Raw genomic sequence first — 25848 nt, forward strand, 5'->3', positions numbered from 1 at the left:
GATTTTCACGTGTTTCCTTTCCCACTGCCTGTGAGCAGGAGCACTTAGATCCCCTGCACATCAGTGCCCAGAGGCAGGTTGTCTTTTGGCTTGCTGTTCTCCAGATACACTGAAGGGTGTATGAGAAGGAGCGTGGCTGAAATACAGGACTGCTTGCCTGCCTGCTTGGGCTTGCTTATTCTTGAAATTTGATTATCTGTGTATGTTTCTAAGTGTATGTGCCTTAAAAATAAGAATTGCCGCATTTTCCAAATGTGCAAAGTAACTTCAGTAGGAGGCTTGAGAAGGAAGGGATCTGGAAGCGACTCCGTCACGTTGCATTAGTAGAATCGATGCTGCAAAACTGCTACTTTAGAATTGGGAAAAGGTACCTCCCTGGTACGGGTTCTCACAGCCCATTGCAGACCCACAGCTCTGTCCCTGCGCTGTGTGCATGAGCATCTGTAGTGCTTAACAGCACAGCCTCTCCAGCTCCATGTTACTTATCCCAGTTATTAACCAGGTCTCCTCTTTCTACTGCAAACACAAACACAGATCTTGCTAGTAAAACAGAAGCTGTTGAAATGATTTTTGGCTGCTAAAGTGAGCTCCTGCCATCCCGTGCACAGCAGCAGTTGTACTGTTTTGGTTTTGCCATCTTCGCTAATACATGGAGGAAAGCTTTAATGCAGTCTCTTACCCTACTGCAATTTGATCTGTCCTTCCTCCTCCTCTTTACTGGCTGCTCACTGAGCAATAAAACAAGATGTAAAGGTGGCTGTCTGTTTCTCAGTCAGCTGCTTCAAGGTTAGTGTTAAAACAGTTTCCTAACTTTTGCATTTTAAACACTTATAAACTTGTTTATAAACAGTAGCAAAATTATGTGTGTGTGCTTTTTATCTTTTTTTTAAGAGGTGGCCTCATTACTGCTCTGGCAGGTCAGCCAGTTACATTTATTAGGAACTCTGCACAAAACTATTACACAATTCTGCTGCTGTCCAGCCTCGTACACGCTTTTCATAAACTCCTGGGGAAGGCAGGGTGAGGGGCTGCTTCTTTTTGTTTTTAAAGTAGGATCTCCAGGGCAGCAATTTAAAGTTTTTTATGTTGGCTTCCACTGTATTAAGGAGACAATGAAATGGTGAAGAACGGCATAGAGATCATAGGGGAAAGTAGGGATGAGATGAACAGTGTAAGAAAATTGTGTTCCCACTCTTGGAAGTTGTTCCTGTGCTTAAAAAAAAACTCAGTCCTTTTTTTCTTTGTTTCTTGTGTTTCAACAGGGCAGAGTTTAGGGTATGGATTCGTTAACTATATTGATCCAAAGGATGCAGAGAAAGCCATTAACACTTTAAATGGACTCAGACTCCAGACCAAAACCATAAAGGTAAGACAATACAAAATGCCTTTTGCTCAATTCAGGAAGTGGAGAAAGTAGTTGAAATGGTTTCTGGCAATTTCATCACTATTTTAATCTCCATTGTAAAGGGCACTCGGCTAACGAGCTCCACCTTGGAACAATGGGAGGACATGCAGAAGATGAAATCTCTCTTCTCTGAAATTGCTGCTGTTGTTAAAGGGGGGAAAGTAATGGGAAGCTCGTTAAAGCATTGCAGTGAGGCTTAAATGTAGAGTAAAACAGCCGTAGTGATACCATTATCCATAAACAGAGGTTAAATACATGATGCTGTATTAATAAGTTACATATTTTCTTGTGTTTTAATGGGAAATACCTTGACATGGAGCTCTCTTTTAGTGACACTCATGTCATTATCAGGTGTTGAAAGTATGTTTCTCTCAAATTAGAACATATCATTTGCAAAAAAAAGAACCCCAAACATTTTTCTCAATTTCCACATCCTTAGTTTGATTTATTCTTTTAAAAGCTGGAGGGATTAGAGATCCCACTGAAGTCTCTCATTTCATTGTTGTAATAGACCATTAGTTATTCAACAACCTTCTTTAGTAGTCTCACAAGAAAAGCAAGTTTCTACACTGTCACGTTTTTTTTCTTGCTTGGCTGATAAAGCTTTTTTGAAACAGCTTACGGAAGATTTCCACATCCCAAATTCTGACAAATAACACAGCTTAAGGAATGTGAATCAAAAAATTGAAGGGGAACAAACAGCAGATCTGATTCAAATTATCTGAAACTGCTTTGATCATATTTGAATGCTGGCTTTTGATTTGTACCATTCTTAATTTTTCTTCTGCAATTAATTTGTATTTCAAAGCCAAAAATGTTAAAGAAAATAAAAATAGAATTTTTACTTTTGAAAATATTGGTACAAATAATGTCAGTGATTTTGTATCTTGCAAAAAAGATACTGTATGGTCAATAGTCTAGTTGTATGTACCTTTTCTCACTAAAGGTTTTGATTTGGACAAAGTGGTATTCCCTAAAGCAAAAATATTTGTTGGATTCCTGTGCATCTCTACGGATTGTTTCAAGCAAGTTTTTCCCTGGTCTGTTTGATCAGTGAAGAGCAGAAGTCCTGAGCTGAGAGTTATGAAAGTGGTGGAGTAGCTGCATGGATTACATATAGAAGGCTACTTCCAGAGCTCCCTTAGACCAACCAGGTTCCATCCGATAGATATCTATGTGGGCCATATATCCAAATGCTCACAGCATGGTTTTGTAGAGTTAAATAGAAAAATTTACAGGAATATAAAAGGCAAAACAGCGATCTACTGTCTTACCTACTGCTGCAGGTGGAAATCCATGCTCGGACACAGCAGTTTCTGTTTACAGTGAAAAGCTGAGCAGTAAGTTGCTCTCCAAATTGCTTTTAAAGGCACATTATCAAGAAAAATATAATATTCTGAAAGTACTAACTTACCTTCTAAATACTTTGTTAAAAACTCAGTAGAACTTGAAAAATCTAGATCAGTTTTTAATGCAGCAGTTTTATATTTTGAACATTATTCAGCGTTAGCAAAGGTGCTACATTTCTTGTCCAAAATGTAGTTTTGCCTCTGTTTTTGATTTTGTGAGCCGGAGCAATGCTATTGTATTGATAATATTCCAAGGTTACAGGAAACATATAAGCTACAAAAAGGCCTCCAAAAACTCCAACCCACCCCAATTATTATTTTACATTTCTCTCGCGTGCAAAATTAAACCATTATGCCTTCCTTTTTATCATGTATAGTAAGATTTTTCGTTATTCAGGAACTTCTCATGCTAAAACATCTTTGCGGAATGTTTTTTCTTTAATTTTTTTTCAATATAGTATAAATTTTAAATAGAAGTGGTTTATTAGGTTTGGGGTTTTCATGCTTATTAATAGCTAGTAGACTTTTATAGAATACATGACATTTTGTTGGGCTCTTGAAAGCTGTTAAAATTTAATAATAAGGAAAGAGACGGACCTTACCTGCATACACAGGAGCTGCATAATTTCTGCAGTGATTGGGAAGATGTGTAGGCTTTTTTTTAAATAAAATTGTTTTCAAGCAAGTGTTTGTGTAGTTGCCTAAAACCAACCCAAGGGAGCTTTCTATTCAAATAGCCAAGCTTTGGACACATGGACATCTAATCGGCAGTTTCCAACCCAGTTTTTAATTGCAGAATTACATGCAATTACCTCACCTTACCCTCTTGGTTTTTTGTGTTTTTAATTATGTTTTGCTCTTAGAAATCTTAATAAATTAGGTCTACTTCCCTGGTACTGTGTGGTGAGGATGGAGGTTTCCCAACGTTCATGCTGACTGAGTGGTGAATCTTGTGGTTTTACCGCTCCCGACAGCGCTCGTGTCACTGGAGACGTCCCTAGTTTCCAAAGGGTTGCAAAGTGATGAGAAATCGTACTTGGTGCTGCTGCAGTCTCCTACCTTGCCTGTTGCCCCCACGTGCCCCTTTCCAGCATCTCACTGTGATTCGTTATAAGGTTGAAGTATTTTAATTTATGGAATTACTATATTTAATTATCAGAGATGATTACTTTAGCTAGATGCCCTTTACAGTTACTAAAAAATGCACTTTTGCTGCCTTCAAAAAGCCTGTCTCAGAAGAACACATAGAAAGAGATTTGGTGGCATATAGTTTTGTATGCTAAAAAATATTTAAATACTAGAATAATACTGAGCTGGAAGAGTACTGAGCATTACTTTATTCTGTTTTCTTCACAAGTGTGGTTGGTTTTTGTGCCCCAGAATGAGTCTGTAATGTCGGGTTGATGGATAGGCTGAACCTTGGCCTCTGCCTGTGTACTCTGGGTAGCTGCAGCCCTGCAGGTAGCATTTCTCTGGCTACCTTTTTTTTTTTTTGGAAACTGTTTTGACGGAAAGTTGAAATGAATAATCTGTGAAAGCCCTCTTACAGGGGCAAGCTACTTCTGCCTGCCAAGGTCACCTTGGTCCTGCTGGCTGTGTCCCATCTCCTTGCCCAAACAGGTGTGGGCTCTGCTGTCCCTTGTACCTAGACTGAACGTGAGCTGGCTCTGGGGTGTCATATTTGCACTCATTTTTTGACCCTGCAAGGCTTAATTCCTGTTTAAAAAAAAAAATATATATATATTTTCTGTATGTGTCTCCAAATTCTGTCCTTCTCACTTCTGTAACGTTTTTGTGGTAGCTTAATGTTCTCTCTCTCTCTCCTGATGCCTTGCAGAACAGCCATGCAGTCACAGGAGGAACTGGTTTTATAGCAGGATCAGCAAAACAGCTAGGCGCAGTCTGCTCTCAGATGTGCAGACTAAAATAACTGAAGAAATGTTCTTTTTATTATTTCATTGTTACAATAAATAATCCCTTTTCACTGTAGCAGCTAAAATATTTATGTGCATTTTATTTAAGTCAATGATGCCCTTTCAAGTCAAAGTCGAGAGGTGACTATTTACAGAATATCTGTTTGGCGAAAGCATTGAAGGAAGTGTTGTGTGTTTGGTGGTAATAAGTTATACACGTTATGTTCCTCCTCAGCTGATCGTAGCGCATATTTTATTTACGCCATTTCATAGCATCATCATCTTGTGAGGGAGAAGGGCTTCACTTTATTTTTACAGCTAAAGCTTGACATAATTCTACAAAACAGCTTAGAATGAGGGAGGATACAGCGTGTGTTGAAATAAATATATATTCCAGAAATTGAATCTATTTTTAGAAATTAAATTTGCCCATCCATAAAAGCATATGAAAGGTCACTGCTGTTGTTGAAGATTGCCTGGCAATTCAGTTGCATCAAATATCAGAAGCAAAATAAGATGTGTGATGCACGGGGTACAGATTGTTTAAACTGTGCTGCTTTGCCCTGAAAAAAGGACGATGTCTGAAGGGATGCGAAGGAAGTGTTTTCCAATTTACATGGGGATTCAGGTGACCTGGCTTCATGTTGGGGGATGCTGGAACAAGGGCAGAACAGAGTTTTGAAAGGAAGTTTGAAATCTAAAAAGAGCCGGTGACCCTCTGAAGTGCAGTCTTATGTCCTCCTCTCTGTTGCCTGAGGAATAGGTTTGTTCTTCCTTTGCAGGAACAGGTAGCATGCTGTGACACTGCTGGAGCAAAGGGAGAAGTCTCTGGTGAGGGGAGAAGGAATCTGGGTTCTCTGAGCCCTTGATGCCTTCCAGTTTTTAAATCGATCAAATCTATCATGATAAAATACCAAACAGATAAATCATTCCTCTGTGGTCAGAGGCTTTCTCTAATTATTTTAATTTTCAGTTAAGTGAATAAATAACATGGAATATAGCTACTGCTATTTAACACTTCTTATTGTTCAAAATATTTATTTCTGCTTTACTCTCCTGTTTTGATCAATAGGACTTGGATGGTCCTAGTTTAAAATACAATGAATAGGGCAGTGGGAGAAATTACTCCTGTGTTTTCTGGAAATAAAGTAGTAACATTGCTCAAAGATCTTGCTATTTATCTTGGTTTCTCTGGCATTTTGAAAAATGCCAGATATTTCTACAAAATTCAGGCTCTAAATCTGTCCATGTTAATTCTTGTAATTGTCCGCAAAGCTACAAACCATCCTGTCACTGTAGGGTAACCAAATAACAGCAGCCTCAGACTTCTCTGTCCTACAAAGTCATTTGTCAAAAAGATTGCCTTTTAGTCATGCTCAGTGGTGAAGGAGGCATGGGAAGCACAGCGCAGGGGAGGAGGAAGGCTGTGGCAGCAAGCGATGGGGAAGAGAGCTGCATCTTCTGCACCCCATCCCAAACTGCTTGGAAGGTATGGGGGGGGGGGGGGAGTTAAACCCAACAATTTGAGTTACAGCCGGAAAGTGCTGGCTTGCTGATAGTTACAGTAGCAGAACTCTGGTGTTGGGTGCCCCTGGTGCAATGCTCTGCCGAAAACCCTGCCTTTTCCATCCGTATTCTCCCATAGCCTCCCCGGGGGCTACCTGCCACTGAGCTGGCCGGCCATCACCTGCAGCTACTTCTCCCAATGAAGAAATGGGATGTTGTGCAAGGCTGGGTGGTAAGGGGAGGGTGTACAGAGAGGTCTGAGGATACTCTGATTTTTGGGGGAGCTGGGGAAAACGAAATATGGGGGGAAGGCACAGAGGGAGCTTTGGTGTTCTGTGAGGGAGAGGAGATGGAGCATCTGGGGGGGGTGGAAGATACTAGGAGGAGCTGAGCATGTTGGACTGTGGCAAAGAGGGATTTGCATTTTTAAGTTTCCCATGTATGCGGTTGCATTGGGCCCCCTGTGTGTACAGGGATGCAGCATGTGCTGCATGCACCCCATGTGCTCTGCTGCCTCATCAGCTGCCTTCAGATGCGCTCGGCTGCATTTCCCCCCAGCTCCAGCACAGCTTTGTAGAGGGTAGAGGTGTAAAAGAGCATGCAGTCCTTCCCTGAAAATTCAGATTACAGGCATTTGCAAGCTGCAGATTTGGGATGTAATTGTTCTATAGTTCCTTTTAAAATTAAGGTAATTGCTTGTTCTGTTTTGTGGTAGCTCAGAGTTAGTCGTAAGAGGGGTCATCTGCTGTGACTGCTGCACCCCAGGACAAAGCCTTGGAGAGGAAACTGTAAAGATGCTACAGACCTGGAAAGCCTCAACTAAGTTTACTTCATTTTTACTCTTCAGGAACCTCTGTCTGTGTAACCTTTTGGACTTTGTAGTACTTGTTAACAAATTCTTCTGCACCCTTTGTGCCCATAGTGATGCTGCAGCTCGAAGGACCTTTCAGTGCTGTGTTTGAAGTTCAGATTTGGCTCTGCTGCTTTCAGCAGGCACCAGAGAGTCTTTACCTGTTTTGTGCATCTTCTCTTAATCGAGAATTCTCTTAACTGCTTCAGTCCTGCCAATGAGTCCTTTTCATTCTACAAAGCCAGAGCAATTATTTCTTAGCCCTCCTCTTGATACAGCCAGAGTGCATCTAGGTTATTATCTATGGATGACTTTCCTGAAATGATGGGATAGACCATTGTATCTTACCTGCAATCATAATTAATCCCAGTAAAATCACATTGAATCGCTCAACAGTAAGTGCATCATCGCTCCCCTCCGTCCCCCAGCCAAAGGCTTAGAGAAGAGAAAGGACAAAGCAGTGCAAGCAGCAGATGTGAAAATATTCCAGATTCTGGTCTTCGGCCTCTGGACCAGAGGCTTTTGTGAGTGCTTGTTCTGACAAAGCACGTAGCTTTCACAGGAGGGTTTCTCAAATCTGTGTGTTTGCACAAAATTAGGGCATGGATGAGGGGTCTGGAAGTGGCTGTGGGGAAATGTCTCTTCTGGCCATAGCCTATTGTCTGGTGTTAAGCAGATTTTACTTTCTAGTTCTGTTTGTGCATGAAACAAGTGAGATTGTGCTTATTTACATGTGTGAAGCTCTCTGAGCGGTTGTGTTAAAGCACTTCCAGTGCGTACCAGTGGAATAAGAGGCAGCAAGTGAAGGCAGAGTTGTCCCCATTTTACATGTTTGGACCTCAGGCAGAAAAAAGTGAAGTGATTCACCCCAAAAGTCATGCAAGAAATCCTACATCTCGGAGCGTGTCATGGAAAGAGATAAAGCGAAGTCTTTCAGAATTAAGGTCACCAAGAAGTTTAGTATTTTTTAATGTTACACAAACTTTTTTGAAAGCTACCCAGGGAGTCATTTAACACTGACTGCACCTTACCTGCTTGTGGCTGGAGAGATGTCCCAGGGATTGCAGGTACCATCGGTGAATGGTTTGGTGGCCTGTGGATGCCTGTGCTGCCGTGCACCACTCTCTCATTAAAGGCTCCTGACTAGTCTCATGTTCCCGGGTGAGTAACGCTAGATGCAGAGCAAGACATACATCTCCTTGGAGAAGTTTTGTTTTTGAAAGACGTGAGCTGCTAGGTTGCTTGTCAGCAGATGTTTTGACAGGGGCAGGGTGGCTCTGCTGGCAGAGCATGTCACTTCAGGGAAGGATGATGCTGTTCCTCTCCAGAGCAGACAGGATTTGAATTTTGGGAGGAGGCTTCTAGAAATGGACTTAATGTTCGAGAAGTCCAGGATTAGCATATAAGCTGAAGGCATCTCTTACGATGAGCAGCAGTGAAGCGGTTAAATGTCAGTGTTTAAATAGTTGCTGTTACATGTCCAGTGCCTCGCCTCTGTAAGACAAATGGGATGCGTTCATGCCTCTGGGTGACTTTGCTGTGGGCTCTGGCTTGGAAAGACCAGACTGCTTCAATTTACGTTCTGAAGAGTCTTGAGGTTAGAAATTTTTCAAAAAGTTTTCTATGTGTGAAAATGGGTAGGAAATCAATAGGGAAGATAATGACTTTAACTGGAAGATATTTTCTGTGCTCCTGAACAAAAATGTGCATTATCATGGAAGATATGAAATGCTGGACCTTATGACTCTGCAGTAGTGTTTGGAGACAGTGGTGCAGACTCCTGAGATGGCTGTTTATGCTGAAGAGAAGCCCTTACACAGGCTAATGTTCAATGTCAGATGAGAAATATCCTAGCAAATGTTTTTCAGTTAGTGTATATATATTTATAGAAACTAACATCAGAGGCCAGCAAGCCATTAAAATGAATTGTACAATATTTTATCATCTCCCTTGCAAACTTGACTGAAGAACTCCTAAATGATCTTACACAGCGAAATGTAACACCATTGTTCAACCTCCAACTGTCATACAACTGGACAAACATTTTAATGCTGAGAAATGTCTGGGTCAAACAGTAGTTTGGCGTTCTCCAGGTCATTTATTTGAATTTTTTGTAGTGGCTAGGATTTCCATATTCTCTTCTTCAACACAGTATTTCATTATAGGGCGCTAACTCTGCTGTAAGCAAAAAAAGTCATTCTGAAGTGTGAATATAAAGAATTAATGTGGCATCCTCACCCAGTGCTTTGCAATTTTCAGTGATAAAATGGGAGTTGGTTTTGGCTTCCACTTTAACTTTCACAGCACAGGGAGCTTCTGGTCTGGTGGAGGGTCAGGGTGGGCAATTTCCTCATTTGATAGCTAATACGTGGGATGACATCCCGTCCTCAGTACTAACTGAATAACAGCTTGAAGGGAGGATGGCACAGTCTAACCGATTGATTTGTCATTGGCTGACCTGAGAGGAAAGATGAAAAATATTCAAAAGCAGATAAATAATTGACATTACTAGCCTTGAGTCCATTCAGCTTGCAGCCTTTTCTCCTTGATACTAAAGACAGCTGAGTTGCTTTTGGCAGCTGCTTTCTTTGGCCCAGGCTCCCCTGCAACCTGAATGTTTGATTGCAGGAGGAAATAAAAATTAGACCCGAGTGGTGGTAGGTGTTTACATGTGCTGTGAGTAGATGGATTTGTGAGCGTGTGCGGTGTCTCCTTCCACTGCGTGTCTGCATGGCCCACAAGAGCAGAGCATTTTCTGTATGTAGAAGTGCATATATAAAATGTCAGGTACTCGGTGCTCTGGGAAGTAGTGGGTTTTTTGCGTATCCCAGTACTGTTCATATTCCCTGTAACGTGGCATTTGGTTAATGAATGTGCCAGAGGGAGAAAACCCAAAGGAAACCCCTGGCTGTTTTCCCAGGAACTTTATTAATTTTGCAGCTTTCAGTTTTGAGGAATAGGTAAGGTCCCTACCCCACTCCAGAGAGGCTCTTAAGTGTTTTTTAAACTGTTATTCCTAAAGTAGGTTAAACTGTAGGTGTCTGAACCCTTACAGTACCCTCTCAAGGTAAGGCATTTGCAGAGTGGAGAGAGAGTCTGCTTTTCCGAACGCCCTGCCATGGCGTATAAATGAGAAGCCACCAACACGAGACCACCAAACCAAGCATGGTCAAAACCAGTGATTTTCGGCATGGTATCCGTAGGTGAAAGCAGTGTTGTAGTTATCCCTGGTTTCTCCAAGCACCTGGCTTGATCTTAGTTACATAAAAGCCAAGCGGCGCTGTGTGTGTTCTGGTCCTGGAGCATCAGAGGGGTGTTTGGGACCAGCGATTAAGTGACTTAAATGCTGCACCCCATCAGGAGCTCATGGGCTGTGAGGTCCTGAATCACTGAGGCACAAAATAGTTTCCACCCCAATATCCTTCTCCCTTTCAGCACTGATCTCAGCAGCTGAAGGTTTCTCTGGCTGTTACGTCTGCTTGTGCCTTTGTGCTGTGCCTGAGCTTGCCTCAGTTGATGCAAATGTTTTATCTAACCTCTTTTTCACATTTCTTTCCCTAAATTTTTCCACCTCCTCTCTAGCCTTCTCTGTAAATGTTAGATTTAAAAGGTTATGTACAAACATGTAAGTTATAAAGAAGTTGCCAAAAACCTTAAAATCTAGAATCTTTAGAGTTTGTCTGCTATTATGCAGAGAAGATTGTGGAAGCAAGTATTAGTCATTAACATCATTTTCTGTGTTGAGTCAACATCTATTTTTAGGTGTGGAGCACATAAAGACAACTCTTTGACACATAAAACACAGGAAGACATCCATTTGACATCACTTGTGTTTGGGCTAAGGCTCGGAAGCGGGGATGACAATTGCTGAATGTATTGTATTCATGATGGGACCCCCCCATTCCCTTCCAAGACACACTTTAAGACATAATGCAGGAATGTACTGACCTGTTTATATTTAAATAAATCAAGATGAAGTGCAAAATATTCAGGTTTGGATCCAATGCTATTTCAGATGTGCTGCAAAGTAATTCTTCATGATCCGTGCTGAATACTTGCCATTAGGCTTTATCCAGGAAGTATTTTTGTTATGTTAAATGTGTGTATTCTAAATGTATATGTTACTTTAAAAGTGCAGAAGGCTTTTTATGCACATATTATAATTATAAATCTGATTCATAGGTAGAAGAGCAGTTAGAGTCTTGATTTAGTAATTTTCTAACAGCATACATGCAGTACCTCAGCTAGATTTTCTTGTTTGCTTGGTCATAATATGTTATGGTCTGGTTCTGGGCTTATAGTGCAAGGGAACTTCTCGTGATAAATTGCAGATGTGACAATAAGTGTCAGTATACAGTTCCCTGAGCAGATGTTAATTTAGTCTAATTTCACCAGTACTTTTACTGTTCATCCAGAACAGATCTTGCCAGCTCAGGATGAAAACACAAAGAGAGATAGCATGAAAGATCACTCTGCAAATAACCTGATCTGTTTCAGATGCTGGGGGGGGGGGGCGGGCGAGAAAAACATGCTGGAACTTGAGTGCTACGTATGTGCTAAGGTTATTACATGTTCGATACAGTAAATCATCCATACACCCACAAGCCATAGGGGTAAATTTACAAAGCCATGCGTAGGAAGTTGCACGTTAATCTACCTCTGAACAATAGTTATTTTATGACTGCACTTAAAGAACCCTTGCATCCGTTTTTAAGGTCTCTCTAGCTCTTCCTTTGTTCTGCCAGCCTTTCCTGGCTCTGTTGGTTTTGCAGAACAGGTAGCATCTGAACTCAGGGGTTATTGCTTGCGAGAGAACAGCAGATAATCTGTCCATTTAAAATGCAAAGGGTGGCTCTAGTTTACTAATCTGCCTTTCCTTTTCTTCAATCCATAGGTGTCATATGCCCGTCCAAGTTCAGCATCGATCAGAGATGCGAACTTGTATGTCAGCGGCCTTCCGAAAACAATGACCCAGAAAGAATTAGAGCAGTTATTCTCACAATATGGGCGCATCATCACCTCACGGATTCTGGTTGATCAAGTCACAGGTTAAAAGAAAACTTTTCTTGATATATGCATGTTTTTCTGGAAATGGCAAAATTGTAAACGCTTGCTGGCAGGGGATTTAAGACAGTATGACTTTCAGTGTAAAATGCAGTACCTGGTTCTTTATAAGCATAACTGTTTGGAGGCACAACTGCTGCCTCTTTAATGAGGGATATCAAAATGCAGAATGTTGTTTACTTAAAATCGTTGTATTAAACATGGTGGGGGCTGATTTTGGAGAATACAGGTGGGGAAGAGAATTTTTCTTTATAGCACTTTCCTTAATTTGCAAGCCATGTATTCTGTGAAGTGAAAACCAACATTCAGTTTATGTTCGTTACATAGATGAGGCTATTCCTACAAATATTCACCCGTTCACATGTTTTTACTTCCCAGGGGTTTCTCGAGGTGTGGGATTTATCCGTTTTGATAAGAGAATAGAGGCAGAAGAAGCCATAAAGGGACTAAATGGCCAGAAGCCTAGTGGTGCTACAGAACCAATTACTGTGAAGTTTGCCAATAACCCCAGCCAGAAAACAAGCCAGGCACTCCTTTCACAGCTGTATCAGTCTCCCAACAGACGCTACCCTGGACCACTTCACCACCAGGCTCAGAGATTCAGGTAATTACCTGGAAAACAACTGAAGTTCCACCAGTGATGACAATGTGGGGCAGGTGCTGCGCAGGAAAATATGCTTTAGTTGCGTAGGCTGACCTGATTTTCTTCGTAAAATTAAATAGTCTTTCCTGGAGAATGAGGAGGAAAATCTGCTGACAGCACTAGTCATGTTGTATTTACTAAAACAGCTGAAGTACTGTACAATCGGATCTCTTGAAGGCTCATAGAAAAAGGGAGGACAGAATAGAGTTACACTGATAATCAGATAAGCAGTGACTATCCTGTTCTTTCTCATTTTTTTGGTAATGCTTTTATTTTCTGCTATATTATTACAGTTTTGATGCAGCTTAGACTTTGATGTTAATGACAGTGGATTGGTAGCAGGAAAAAAGCTGAGTCTGTTCCAGTCAGCAGCAGTATCATTAAATTTATTAGCCTGAGATATCTGCTCTTAGTAAAAAGAGACCTTGTATTAGTCTTTGGTGTGATTCTTCAGATGCTTTCAGGGATGTTTTATGCTTTGCATTCTCAATATAGTGTTTTCATCTGATACTTAAGCCAGAGTTAACAATGCATGATGTTCTCATTACTTTTATATTTGATAATAATTTTCAGGCAACCTAGCATTCAAATAAAAAGTCTGCCTTCAAAAAAGAAAACTTGGGCATATTCACATAACTGAGTTGCATACTGGCTTTAGAGAATTATTCAAAAGTAATTTTAGTTTTTCAGTGATGAAAAGTGCTAATGAATCAAAGATCATAAAAAAGTCGGTCATTGGATACATTAAATTTATACTTGTTTTTGTGTCTTTGGCACACAGCTGTGTCCATTGAGGTTATCACTGAATCATTCCATGGATAGAAGGACTTTGTTGTACTCCCATGGAAAGCAGATGATTATATTCTGCAAAATTTGGGGTCATTTAGATTGACGTATCGTGGAGGATTAATACATTCTTCCCACTACCTTACATATATTTAGTATTATGTTAAAGCAGTTAGAATCAAGAAGTTTTCCAGTTCCAGCAATTTTGGACTGTAACATTTTATTTCCAAGTTAACTGTAAATATAAGGTGAACAGTTGAATTATTTGCAAAAATTTCATACTAAAATTGTCTAAAAAAAGACAAATCAAGCTGATTTTTTTTTTTTAAAACCAAACCCTGGAAATGAAGGTTTTCTCTAAGGCTGTAGACAAGTTAAAAATGACTTTAAATGCTGTGGTGGAAATTTAAGCACAACCTCAGACTTAACAAAGCAGGCCGGGAGTTGTTAGGCTCCTTAGATGTGTGGGAAACTTGTTGAACGATTCTTCTTTGAAAATGGAACGCTATTAATAATAGTTCCATTGAGCGATCTTGCCATCTGTGAGACATTAACCCAAAGACCCTCCTTCTCTTTTCAGGCTGGACAATTTGCTTAATATGGCCTATGGCGTAAAGAGGTAATTAGAATTCCACAGATTGCCAGATGTCCGTGTTGGCACAGATTGGTGCTACAATTTATTTTTTTTAATTCACTAACTTTATTTTTTTTAATTCCTTCTTTTCTTCCACCAGCATGTCAAATTCTTTTTAAGTTTGGACTTCAGTTGGTTTTGTTACTTTAAAGGCCGCACATGCAAATTCTGTGGGTTTTTTTCCGACCTTTTTTATTTACAGGTGGGCTTCTCAAATGGTTTAGGTGCAACAGCTACAAGCATTCAAACTGCAGTCGCCCTGCTAAATGGCACTTTTTCTAGAATCAGAACTATTAACTTAAGTTTTTAATGAATCTCCGATCTGATAATGGAAAATTTAACAGTCAAAACCAGAATTATGCTGCTGTTGTCTAAATCTCGCAGTTAAGACCTTTTCTCCTACACCTGGCTTCACGAGTTTGACTTGAAAATACAGCTGTGTGCACCTTAATCAGCCCTAAGTTTCTTTTGTTACAGGTTTAATACTTTGAAATTTTCTCGGTGCTTGAGATTTCTTTTTTGTTTAAAATAGTTCTGTGTGTTCGTATGTATGTGCACGCATGTGTGATAAAGCTCAGCTGGTTTGCAAACATTTATGCTGTTTCATGAGTATGTTCAATGTTTGATCTGATAGCTAAAATGAGTTGACGTGTTGTTAGTGTTTCTTCTAATGGCACACATCAACGCAAGTGAATCTTACAGCAAAATAAAGGTGTAGTCTTATTCCTGATGTTACCCTAAGATGTCCAGCCATCCCCCACAATTAAGATGAGAAAATACTTCTTAACCTTCTGAAATGGTCTACTCACTACACTTGAAAATTATTTGAGTTTTTTTAAAGCTCATCCCGTAAAATGGTATGGTAAGTATATCTTTACACTAGCTAGTAGTGGACAGTAACATGGGTTTTAACTACTGCCACGGTAGCTATCATACAAATCACAAATCTTAAGACGAATTAAAAAAGCAATAGTCAAAACAGAGGCGGCATATCTTCGCAGCAGCGCTGCTTCTGGTGTTCATTGTATGTTTGTTACATCTGCAGTATCCTTAGTGGTGATGGTGATACTTGGTGTGAGTCAGAACTTACCACCTGATGTTATCACACACGGCTTCCCGTGTTCTCCCCTCTCACTTGTTTCTTGATACATTGCCAAAAACATGGCAAAACTCTCAGCCTCAAGTACCTGTCAGATACAAGTCAGTGTCACAAGGATGGGTTAGTTTTCCCTGGGTTTTTGCTGCTGCTGCTTCCCCAGGATTGCATTGGCATGTGGTGCAGGACAAACAGGGCTTAGTCCGAACTAGTGAGGGTTTGAATTCTGATTTCATATGACCTACAGAGGGAAAGAGAGCGAATTACCTGCCTTTATAGGTTAGGGATCTGCTTTCCTAATATTCAGTCTGCAATGTTAATCTTAAATCACAACAGTGTTTAAGTTGTTTTGTAGGCATCTGAAATTAGTTCTTATCTCCTCCCAGCAAATCTTGAAAACTTGTACTTGCGCTAGCAAACCCTGTATTTACAGGTGTAGGGTCACAAAAAACCACTGTATTGATAAAAATTTCTGAAACTGCCTCTGAAACATCTGTAGTGTAGCATTCCTGGGTTTGGGGGTTGGTTCTTTCTTTCCCTGTGTTAAGTGTGTGATACTGATGGAAAATGAGATGTGCTGATGTGGAACAAAGTTTTTACTGATGCTAATTTCAGATCACTTGCTAGTAGCAAAGCTACTTATGCAACAGGTTATCTTGTATTTGTGTCAATATACTTGCACTAGTTTTGTGCATGTTTTCTTGGATTTACAGCAGCTCCTGTGCTTACGGTACATAAATAGTTGAAAGCTGCGTGGCTCCTAAAGGTTTCCAGGGAGAAGCCGCTCTCCAGTGAACTGTATGAAACTTTAACCCTTTACATTAGTGCAGCATTCCTTAACAATGCAGAACTTTATAACATACTGTGTGACGTGCACAGCTTTGCATTGTACAGATTTTACAATAACATCACTTACAGGGTAGTGTATACATTAGTGTTGTACTTCATGTAAAATTTAAACATTGCCGAAAAGGAGCATTTGCTGGCTTATGTATGTTACTAGCACAGTTGGCACTTGTCAGCAATGGGCTCAAAGTCCCATCTTCCAAATTTCAAAAGAAGTTGAAGGTGTTGGCTTGTACAAGCTGTCAGTCCTGGCCTTCTTATTTACAATTCCACATACAGTGGAAGGAGCAGTATAAATTGGCCCTGTCCGGCCGTCTTTGTTTTCAGCAGCTGGGGGAATACCATGGGTTAGAGCCATGCTGAATCATTATGATAATGTCACTAGTTTCAGTGTGCGGGAGAGAAACTAAAAGATGTTGAGAGTAGGATTTGCAAAAGTGAAGTTCAGTTGGAAAATTGCCACATTTTTAATAAGCTGTCTGCAAACCTGTATGTATGTCTGAGGATCCGATGCTGTGAGCATTCGTGAACTGCTCGTTTATAGTGTGGCTACACCCCAGTGATGTTCCTCAGCTTAAGTATATTATTCCAAGTGTCTCTCTTCCTTGAATATACACATAGTGCCATCAGGAGTCAACAGAATGGTGAGCAGCCATCAAGTGTATAGTTTCTTCTATGGTTATTTAATATACTCTGCATAATATTGTGCAGATTGCTAAATGTGTGTGGAGATATTACAAGTGTAAAAGGAGAAGTTTTGGAGAGTGCAAGAGCTCACTCAGCAACACTGAGTCCCCCCCCCTCCACTCCCTCAGTCATCGCTCAGAAAATCCTGAGGAATTATTATTCAGTTCTGGTATTAAAACTCATCATATTGAAGGTACATGTGAAACTGGATTTTTATTAAGACGTTTCCTCTGTGCAGTTGTTATTTTAAAACATATCCCAAAGTGTAGCTTCAGAAAGCATGTCATTTTTTTTTTTCAAACTGATGAAAGGAAAATTATGTTGATCCTGAGGGCTGATACTGCTTAACATATTCATTAATAACCTGAGTCACGGGCTGCGATGCGCCCTCCTTGCATTAATGGGTGACACTAAATTGGTGAGGGACCAGGGGCAGTCACTGTGCTGTTGGCCACGGCTGCCACTGGGGAGAGCTTGACAAGCTGGAGGAACGTGGTGAAATTCAGGAAAGGCGAACGTAGAGTTTTGCCCCTGACTGCTGTCTTGAGCTGCCTACAAGGGGCATTAGAAAGAAGATGAAGCTGGACTCTTCTCGGAGGTCAACTGCAAAAGGGCAAGAGTCAACAGTAACAGGTTGCAGCAGGGGAAATTCAACTGAGTATAAGGGAGAATCATTCACAGTGAGGATAGTGAAGCCATGGAGCAGGAGCTGCAGGAGTGGAGTTCCCATCCTTGGAGACTTTCAAAACATCCCTCTGCAAGGCCGTGAGCAGCAGATCTAATTTGAGAAGTTAGCCTCGCTTCGAGCAGGAGGTTGATCAGATGACCTCCGTAAGTCCTGTCCAGCCTGTGGTGTTCTGTGATGGTTCTGTGTTCATAAACACACTACCTGGCTTTAGCTCCCCAATTCAGATGTTCAGGTTAAAGAAAACAGGTTCCAAAAGACAAGGGGGGGAGGGCGGGGGGCAAGTTAGGGTGCTATGTTAGATTTCTAGGAGCTTGTCTCTCTACATTGACTATCTGAAGAACCTAAGAGCCTGTCATGGACATGAAGTCTCACAGTATGAAGGCATTAGTTGACATGCTCATTAATTATATGTATGCACTGTTTTACTCTAAAGTGCTGCACATCTTCTTTCATATGTGGCCAGCTTTGGGACTTCTTTATTAACTGGGTTTTTCCCAATGTATGTCAATTAAGGACTATGTTAGGAGGAGAATTAAAATCTACCCCTTACAGATGTCTCTCTAAATCTAATGGTATTTTTAGCTAAAGAGGCTGCTGTTATAGCTGAATCCTGACAATGGCGTTTCATATTAATCTTTAAAATAAGTCTTGAAGTTTGGGGTTTTTTCACTGCAAACTAGTCAGAGGTAAAGCAGAGGTAAAGCGTTAGATCTCCACTGCCCTGAAACTATATTATTTTTAGTGATGGGAATAAGTGGCAAATTCCTGCAGGCCTTTTCAAACGAACTCGTGTTTATAGCAGCATGTGCAGGCCCTTTTTGACTTAGATTGTCCTTAAGCGTTTCTTTTGTTAGATCTTTGTTATATGTCTAAGTAGGGCTTATCCTTGAAGGGAGATGCATTTATGCCCAGATTTGGTCTGTTTGTTTAGTACAGCTCCCCTCCACTTAAGTAGGAGTTAGAGACCAAGGGTGGCTATGTGGTTATCTTCAGGGATAGGATCAAGAACCTTCATTAACACTGGCCTATTTATTTTAAAGTCTTGGTTCCATGTAGCTTGTGCCAAGAGATATATTTAGAATAGACCCCTCTTTTTACTTGGTAGGTTTTCTCCGATCACAATTGATGGTATGACAAGCCTTGTCGGAATGAATATCCCTGGTCACACTGGGACTGGATGGTGCATCTTCGTCTACAACTTGTCTCCCGACTCAGATGAGAGCGTGCTGTGGCAGTTGTTTGGCCCCTTCGGAGCAGTCAATAATGTCAAGGTGATCCGTGATTTCAACACCAACAAGTGCAAGGGATTTGGCTTTGTCACCATGACCAACTACGACGAAGCTGCCATGGCGATTGCCAGCCTTAATGGATACCGTTTAGGAGACAGAGTATTGCAAGTTTCCTTTAAAACCAATAAAACCCACAAATCCTGAATTTCATATCCTTACTTACTAAAATATATATATATATAAATATATATACGAACAAAACAAAAAAAACTCTTCAAGGCTTATATTCAACCATGGACTTTATAAGCCAGTGTTGCCTAAGTATTAAAACATTGGATATCCTGTGAGGAACAGGAAAGGATTTTATAATGCTTAGAAAAAAAAAACCTTTGATGCATTGAATGTTCTTTCATAGCTGTCGTTGTTGAATATAATATACATAGATAACAATGTGCAGGGATTTTTACCCGGCCAGCTAGTTTTACTACCTTCCTTGAAGGTGGGTCTTTTTAAGATGACCATTCACTCATTTGAAAAAATAATAAAACAAAAACAATTTTTACAAACTAATGGGATTAAAAGCGAGAAAAAAGATTTTTGTTTTTTTTTTCTTTTTTCAAAACATTGATTGAATCAGATTGGTAAACCCCCCACATAAATTAAAGAGGAACAATAAAAATTGCAAAAAGAAGAACATAATTTTGCAACTTTTTTTATTTTTCCTTTTTTCTTTTGTATCATGTGAACTAAACAGTCTTCTGTTAGGGAATGGGGTAAAGGGGGATACCTGATGACATAACAATTTAAATAACATTAACAATGTTGCCAAAGAGGTGGTCTCTTTGCTGAAAATGGGTTTCAAGAAAAATCTATTTTTATAAAATATAAAGAATTTTTACAAGAGAATCTGGATTTGAGAAAAAATATTTTGACTGGCTAATTTAGGGGAAATTGACAACTTTGTCATGTTCATACTGCACTGGTAACTTTTTAGAGATCAAGATGTGTGTTTTAAACTGGATTAGTAGATTGTTTTTTGAAGGATGGGCTACAAACAGATGATCTTCGTATCTTTTCATAGCATGTAATAAAAATATTAAATACAGTACGGGAGAGTGTTCTTCCCAGGCACGCAGTTACCCACAGTCAAAACCCAAAAGCAAGGAGATGAGTTGCAAGACGGTTTTTCTTTAAGTCATCAGTATGGGATATCAGCAGAACAAAAGTTAAAAAAATTAATTTTTTGATCAAAAACTTCCTTGGTTTGAGCAGTAGGTGCTACAAAATTATTTACATATCTTAGTATCATAGTTAAATGTAATGTGTTTAGAAAAAATACATTTGCTTTAAATTTGTTAAGAATTTTCAAATTCACTTTATAGCCCAAGCTAATATAATTGGGCTGTGTTGGCACATTTGGAACACTGTTTATGTTGCTTGAAACACTTATTTATTTAATTGCCGATGTGATGCATATGGCCAAAATCAAATATAGCTAGTTTGGCTAGTCTACTTATTTGTTTACTTAAACTATGGGAAGAAGCATATTATTGTGTCATTTTGTTGTGTGTGTATGTGTATATATAATATAAATATATATATATATAAAGTTATTTTTTCTTTTGGTTAATTTATTATAAGTTGTAACACTTTGCTAGTTTTGTTTGTATATGTCTTAAAATGTTTTCTTATGATACTTAAGTGACAGAGGTATCAAGGTAACTTGTGTAGAAATATTGTTTGATATATTGTCATGTTTGTTGTGAATATTTTTTCTTACTGCACAGTAGAAAAGAAAACAACTGGGTCTTTATTTTAATGTAATTCAGATTGGGGAAAACAGAGCTAAGGGAACAAAATGACTGAGGGGGTGCTCTCCCATGTCCAGTGCACTGATCATTTTAGTATGTTTGTGCTTTGTATGGTTATATATTTAAAACAAAAAAGGGTCATGCTCTTCCCTGAGTACTAGAAACAGTTACTCGCTATGCATAATCTAGTTGATAGTTAAATTTGCTATTGCTTTTCTTGTCTTGTTATATAAAATCTTTTCAATACAAGTTTAGTCTTAATGGTAATAAAACGTTATGGTTATTTATAACTTGTGCTTATTTTGTGCATTTTTTCCATGCTATACCCACTAACTGCATGTAGACTAAGTATTGTTTTTTCACACTGAAGAGGCAAACTTTTGTAGTAGACAAATAACTAAAGCAAAGGCTGCATCATAATTTTATCAGTTTTTTACTTTAACAATGTTAGATTTTAGTTTAAAGGAACACTCATTCAATGTTCAGGGAAACCTTTATACATCATCTGCTATGAATGAGCGCAGTTTGCTGGGAAAGTTTTGATGCATTTGCTAAGCATTAGTGGGGAAGGCATGTCAGAATCTTTTCTCTACGATGTGTTTTACTATCTGAATAATAATAATTTAAAAAAATCTTTCTTAGGACCAGGCAGTTGTATACTTTAGTTATAATGAATGACTTCATGTTAACCTTGCTAGTTTAGATCATTTCTGAGGGAAAGTATTGTAAATGTTTTTTTCATAACCTTGTTGTGTTTGAATTATTTGTACTTTAATTGTCCAGACAATAAATGAAAGTGTGTAGAATGGCTATGGACTTTCCACCTTTTTAACTGTGTTCAGATGTTTTAGTAATCCCAGCCGCACCTCAGACAAGATAGATGTTAGAGTCTGATTTCAGAAGCAAGGTCTTCAAGGGAGAAGCGTACTAGTCAAACCCGATTGAGCATGTTCATTGTTTGTTTTTCCTTCTGAAGGCTAGAAAGAATCGGCCATTTAATTTAAGATGTTGAACACCAAATACCTAACTTTATTTGAATGTGGAAGATACTGAAGGATTTCTACTATATACAGTATTTTTTACACAATGACAATATTTAACTCTGTCAACACTTAACAAAAGTAGCAAGCAAATTTCAGTGTTAGTACAGGTTTTAAGCCATCATTTAGTTTGACTTTTCTATGAATATGCTATGGATGTCATGCAGTATGAAACAGTGTACATATCTGCTGTACAACAGTATATATGATCACATTCCAAATTTGATTCTTTTCGCCATGTGTTATAACTAGACTTGATACTTCTTTCAGCTGACTTGTTTGAATCCCATTAATACAAATATTCACTTCATGTTTATCTTCTGTAACATTCACTAATTGAGAATATGTACCTTGTAAAACTGCAGCATTGACTTTTCTAACAGATTAGGAAAACTATATCGGAGGGCTGGATGGACTCTGTGGTTCTTCAGCTCCTTCACCTATTAATAAACTCATGGTTTTGTGAGATTAAGTTACCATGTTGGTTATAATAATTAATTTCAGGCCATAGAATGAGTTTGTTCTTAAATTTACAGCTTGCTTAATTCATTCTTAAATCAACCTGACCATGCCATAGTAAAATGCAGAAGTTACTGATCTGCTCTGTTTAAAGACTTGGCTCTGAAAAACATCATCCTTCTGTCTATCTATATGTATATATACACTTTTGATGATATACATATATACATACACTTTACAACAGTGTAACATGCACCAGCCCATTTAAAAAAAAAAAAACCTGCACTTTCCATTTAAGAAAGAACCATAGTAAATAGTGTTTGTTCTAAAATAACGCTATCTGCGTTACAGCATTTGGTTAGGTTCATCACCTAACTTTTTTCCTGTCCTTTCTTCTGCGTACTTTACACTGTCAGAAAAGTAGAGAGATGAAAATCACCATACAGTCTAGGTGCTCTTAAGACAGAAACGTGGCTGTACATACTGGCATTCTGCTATTGACTTCAGAGGCCAGTTTTGATCCAGATTATTTCCCCACTTAAAGGTTGGCTGCCGATCTTCTACATCGCATTCATGTAAGGTACCTATTTCTCCATTCTGTACAGCTCGTGTTAGTGAGCTTGTCAGCTGTATGAAGGCCCAGGTACATATGTAACACCAGAGAAAGGACTCTGCCAGGCTTAAGGATCTGGTATGTAAAGTTCAGTCCCCCTTTTGAGAGTATCACAAATGTACACTGGATAAAAGTGGTCACAGACGGGCCCTTGGTTCACTACACTGATCCTATGTGAGTGTTTTTAGAAAGTCTGTGAGACGCAGTTTCTGCCCAGCTGGGATCAGAACCAAATTTCACTAACACTCATTCAAAGTAATCAAGTTTTATATTTCTTCCCTGAAAGGGTAATCACTCTTTTGGCAATTAGCAAGCCTGCTGCATAAATGGAAAATTTAAGGGGGGGAGGGGGGTGTTTCAAGTGCATTCACTTCATATTCCACTTCACACTACCTTGGGCACAGTAATGGTCTTTGAATGAACAGAGAGGGGAGCGTAGGTTGGAAATGATGGCTGGCATATTCAAGGTAGCAGTGAGCTACTCTTACATTTTTACTGTGGGAAGTCAGCTTAGCTAGTGACACTGAATTTGTAGCAGCCAAACGCAGACAAATGCTCTGGTGCCGTTAATGGTTTCCATTGGGATGGTTGGGCAGGGGGCTTGGATGCACTGCACCTAGCAGAGGCTGCTACATGGGTACTTGAATCAGTCTCAGGATAATTAATGGGGAGAGGCACACCCAGAAGGTGTCCTGGGGAACCTGTTTCTCCATCACCAGTAGCAGGAGCCGGGCAAGGCTGTTAATTTGCACATCTCACTTACATGACCATGGATAGATGAGGTAAAGCCAGGTTAGTGTGTGATGACAGAAAAGATTTGCTCCCTGCCCTGGAGATTTTATAGGCTGAGCTCACTGTACAGAACTAATTCATTGTGCATACAGAGCAAAATGAAAGGAGATCAAATCCAGCATAACTTTACGAAAGCTGTGACATCTCACACTAATCCAGTATCTCTTCTAAAAATAACTGATGACTTAAACCCAGATGATGTGATGGAGCCAATCCAGCTGAGCTTCAGTAACTCATAAGGGGGCAAATCACTTGGGGACAAATGGGAACTTCTGCAGGAAGGAAACAAAAAGCAACAACCACACACGAAGACACGCATACACACACCCCTGTGGGGTGCTACTCCTGGGCATCGCTGCAGTGCAGCCCCCTGGCCCCGTGCTAAGGAAATTGTTTTCATCCCAGGTACATCGGGGCGGTACCTTCAACAACCAGGAGAACACGTACGCTGGTGCGACAGGCAATTCTGAGGCCTTTCCCAGAAACACTGTATGTTACTCTGGTGTGCTTGAGAAATTCAAATGGTATCAAGTGCAGTAAGGTACCAGGGTGATAAAGAGAATGGAAACTTACTCTACAAAGAGAGTCACTGATCTTAAATTGTTTTATTCCCATAAACCCAAAACCTGTGTTTCAAAAAGCCTGTTCGCTGTAAATCTACCGGAGATGAGTATTAGAAAGGGCTGTAGGAAGGAAAGCGACCAAAAGGATGGGTCATACAAAGGCAAACTAATTTGACTCGCCCACAATTGAAGACAAGAAATCAGACTGTTTCTTTCTGACTATCAGCTTAGCAATTTTCTGAAATACTCTGTCAGTAGAAATAACTGAGAAGATGGGGACACGGATACACACACACAAAATTAAACAGCTGCTTTTCAGGCAAGGTTTGAAGTTTTGTCTACCGCATCCCTAAGGTATCACTGATATTTTTAAACACGAGTCCAGCATATTTTAAAGGACTTAAAATATTTCATCTTGAATTTCATTCAGATTTTAAATGTTATGGGGTTGCAAATTATTTCTTGTGCAGTAGCAAAAAATAAAATCCTAAAACCTCTACCCTATCCATTCCACAATAAACCTCCAGCCTTATCTCAAATCAGTGGGGTTTGGCACTGCCAGCAATCATGACCCAACTACTGCTACTTACTCACAGGCAAACACAACCCAAGGCTGGTTCATATCCCCTCTCCCAGATATAAAGCAAACCAATGTGGTAAGTGGAGCACTGGTATGCCATCAAGTCCAGAAGCCCCCAACATTGCACACTGCTTTGGGGTAGATGTGAGGGCTCTGTCACCAAAACGCATCTTTTCCCCAAACACTTCAGCCACCAGCCTCGAGGTGCCTTGTGCCACCATGCACCCCCGCCGCAGGCGGCAGCCCCTGCACCCAGCCCCACTTGTCAAGTGCGACATCCTCGCCGTAGCAGCGACACCAACGGCTCCTAGGCAGCCCTGGGGTTCCGTGGGGTGATCCCACCCGCCCAGCCTTGCTCCAGCGTCTGAAGGACAGGAGGGACGATTTTTATTTCGTTCTTTGTTAATACCCCCAATGGTACAGGGGAAGCACACTGGGGACCCTCCATCCAGGCCATTGTCTTACCCAGCCCGTGTGTGGCACGGCACCCCATTGCATCAATCCTTTCCTTAAAGTAAGGAACCGAATTTCCTAAATTTCATTTCTGATTAACCAGCCCCTGTCTCACAGCGGCCCAGTAGCCATCACTCAGGCAGGAGGAGCAGGCAAATAACCATCTTTGGCCTTACTTTACCCATCCTGACCATCTGCTTAACACCATAACCATTAAGGCCCTGGGTTCCCCCACCCCCCTTCCAAGGACACCAATGTGGACCCCATCCTAGACGAAGCCCCATGTTCTGTGCCACACGAGGCTGCCGGAGTGGTCAGTGACATGGGGCTGGCAAGCCTGGAAGTGCCTGACCTCCGCTGAAATTCTCCGCTCAGCCTCCCGTTTTCTCTTTCTCCTCCAAGACCCAGACATGCAGCCTGGGATGGCTGCACGGCCGAGGCACGGGTGCAAGCCACCAGTGACAGCTTTCATAAAGACACGAGACTTTATCAAATTAGGAGGAAACAAAAATCCCCTAAACTTTGCAAATGAACATAAGCGATGCCATTGAAAGGGCAATCATTTAAAAATAAATCCCTGATAAGGAAAGAAACCCACCAAAGGAAAAGGGGCTTAATTCAGAGGCCTTGTCTGTGCTGTGTATCACTGAGCGCAGCTGAGCTGCCCCAGCAACCTTTTTCATAGCAACATCTGGGGAACCTGACACTGAGGCCCAAAATACTTAATTTTATTTAAGTGACTTTTAAACACACAAGATCATTAGCTCTTCAGTCTGCGCGTCAGGACTGACTAAAGCTGCCACGATCCATTTGCTTTAAAGCAGCACTTAGACTTTTCTTC

General features: G+C 40.3%; 1 protein-coding gene across 5 annotated transcripts in view; it reads left to right on the forward strand.

Annotated features, from left to right (window-relative positions):
• ELAVL4 (ELAV like RNA binding protein 4) overlaps window positions 1-19277 on the forward strand; it is a 101164-nt gene extending 81887 nt beyond the window's left edge. For 2 of the 5 annotated variants that reach the window (XM_050900921.1, XM_050900917.1), the window contains exons 3-7: window positions 1263-1366; window positions 11918-12071; window positions 12466-12691; window positions 14097-14135; window positions 18573-19277. In XM_050900921.1, the coding sequence (XP_050756878.1) occupies window positions 1263-1366; window positions 11918-12071; window positions 12466-12691; window positions 14097-14135; window positions 18573-18900 (851 nt within the window). In that variant the 3' untranslated portion in view covers window positions 18901-19277. Of the gene's footprint in view, window positions 1-1262; window positions 1367-1467; window positions 1734-11917; window positions 12072-12465; window positions 12692-14096; window positions 14136-18551 lie in introns of those variants that run through there. The other 3 variants (XM_050900919.1, XM_050900916.1, XM_050900920.1) reach the window with 2 other exon arrangements.
• Window positions 19278-25848: the final 6571 nt, after the last annotated feature.

The sequence above is a fragment of the Gymnogyps californianus genome, chromosome 8, assembly GCF_018139145.2.
Source record: "Gymnogyps californianus isolate 813 chromosome 8, ASM1813914v2, whole genome shotgun sequence".
Lineage (NCBI taxonomy): Eukaryota > Metazoa > Chordata > Aves > Accipitriformes > Cathartidae > Gymnogyps > Gymnogyps californianus.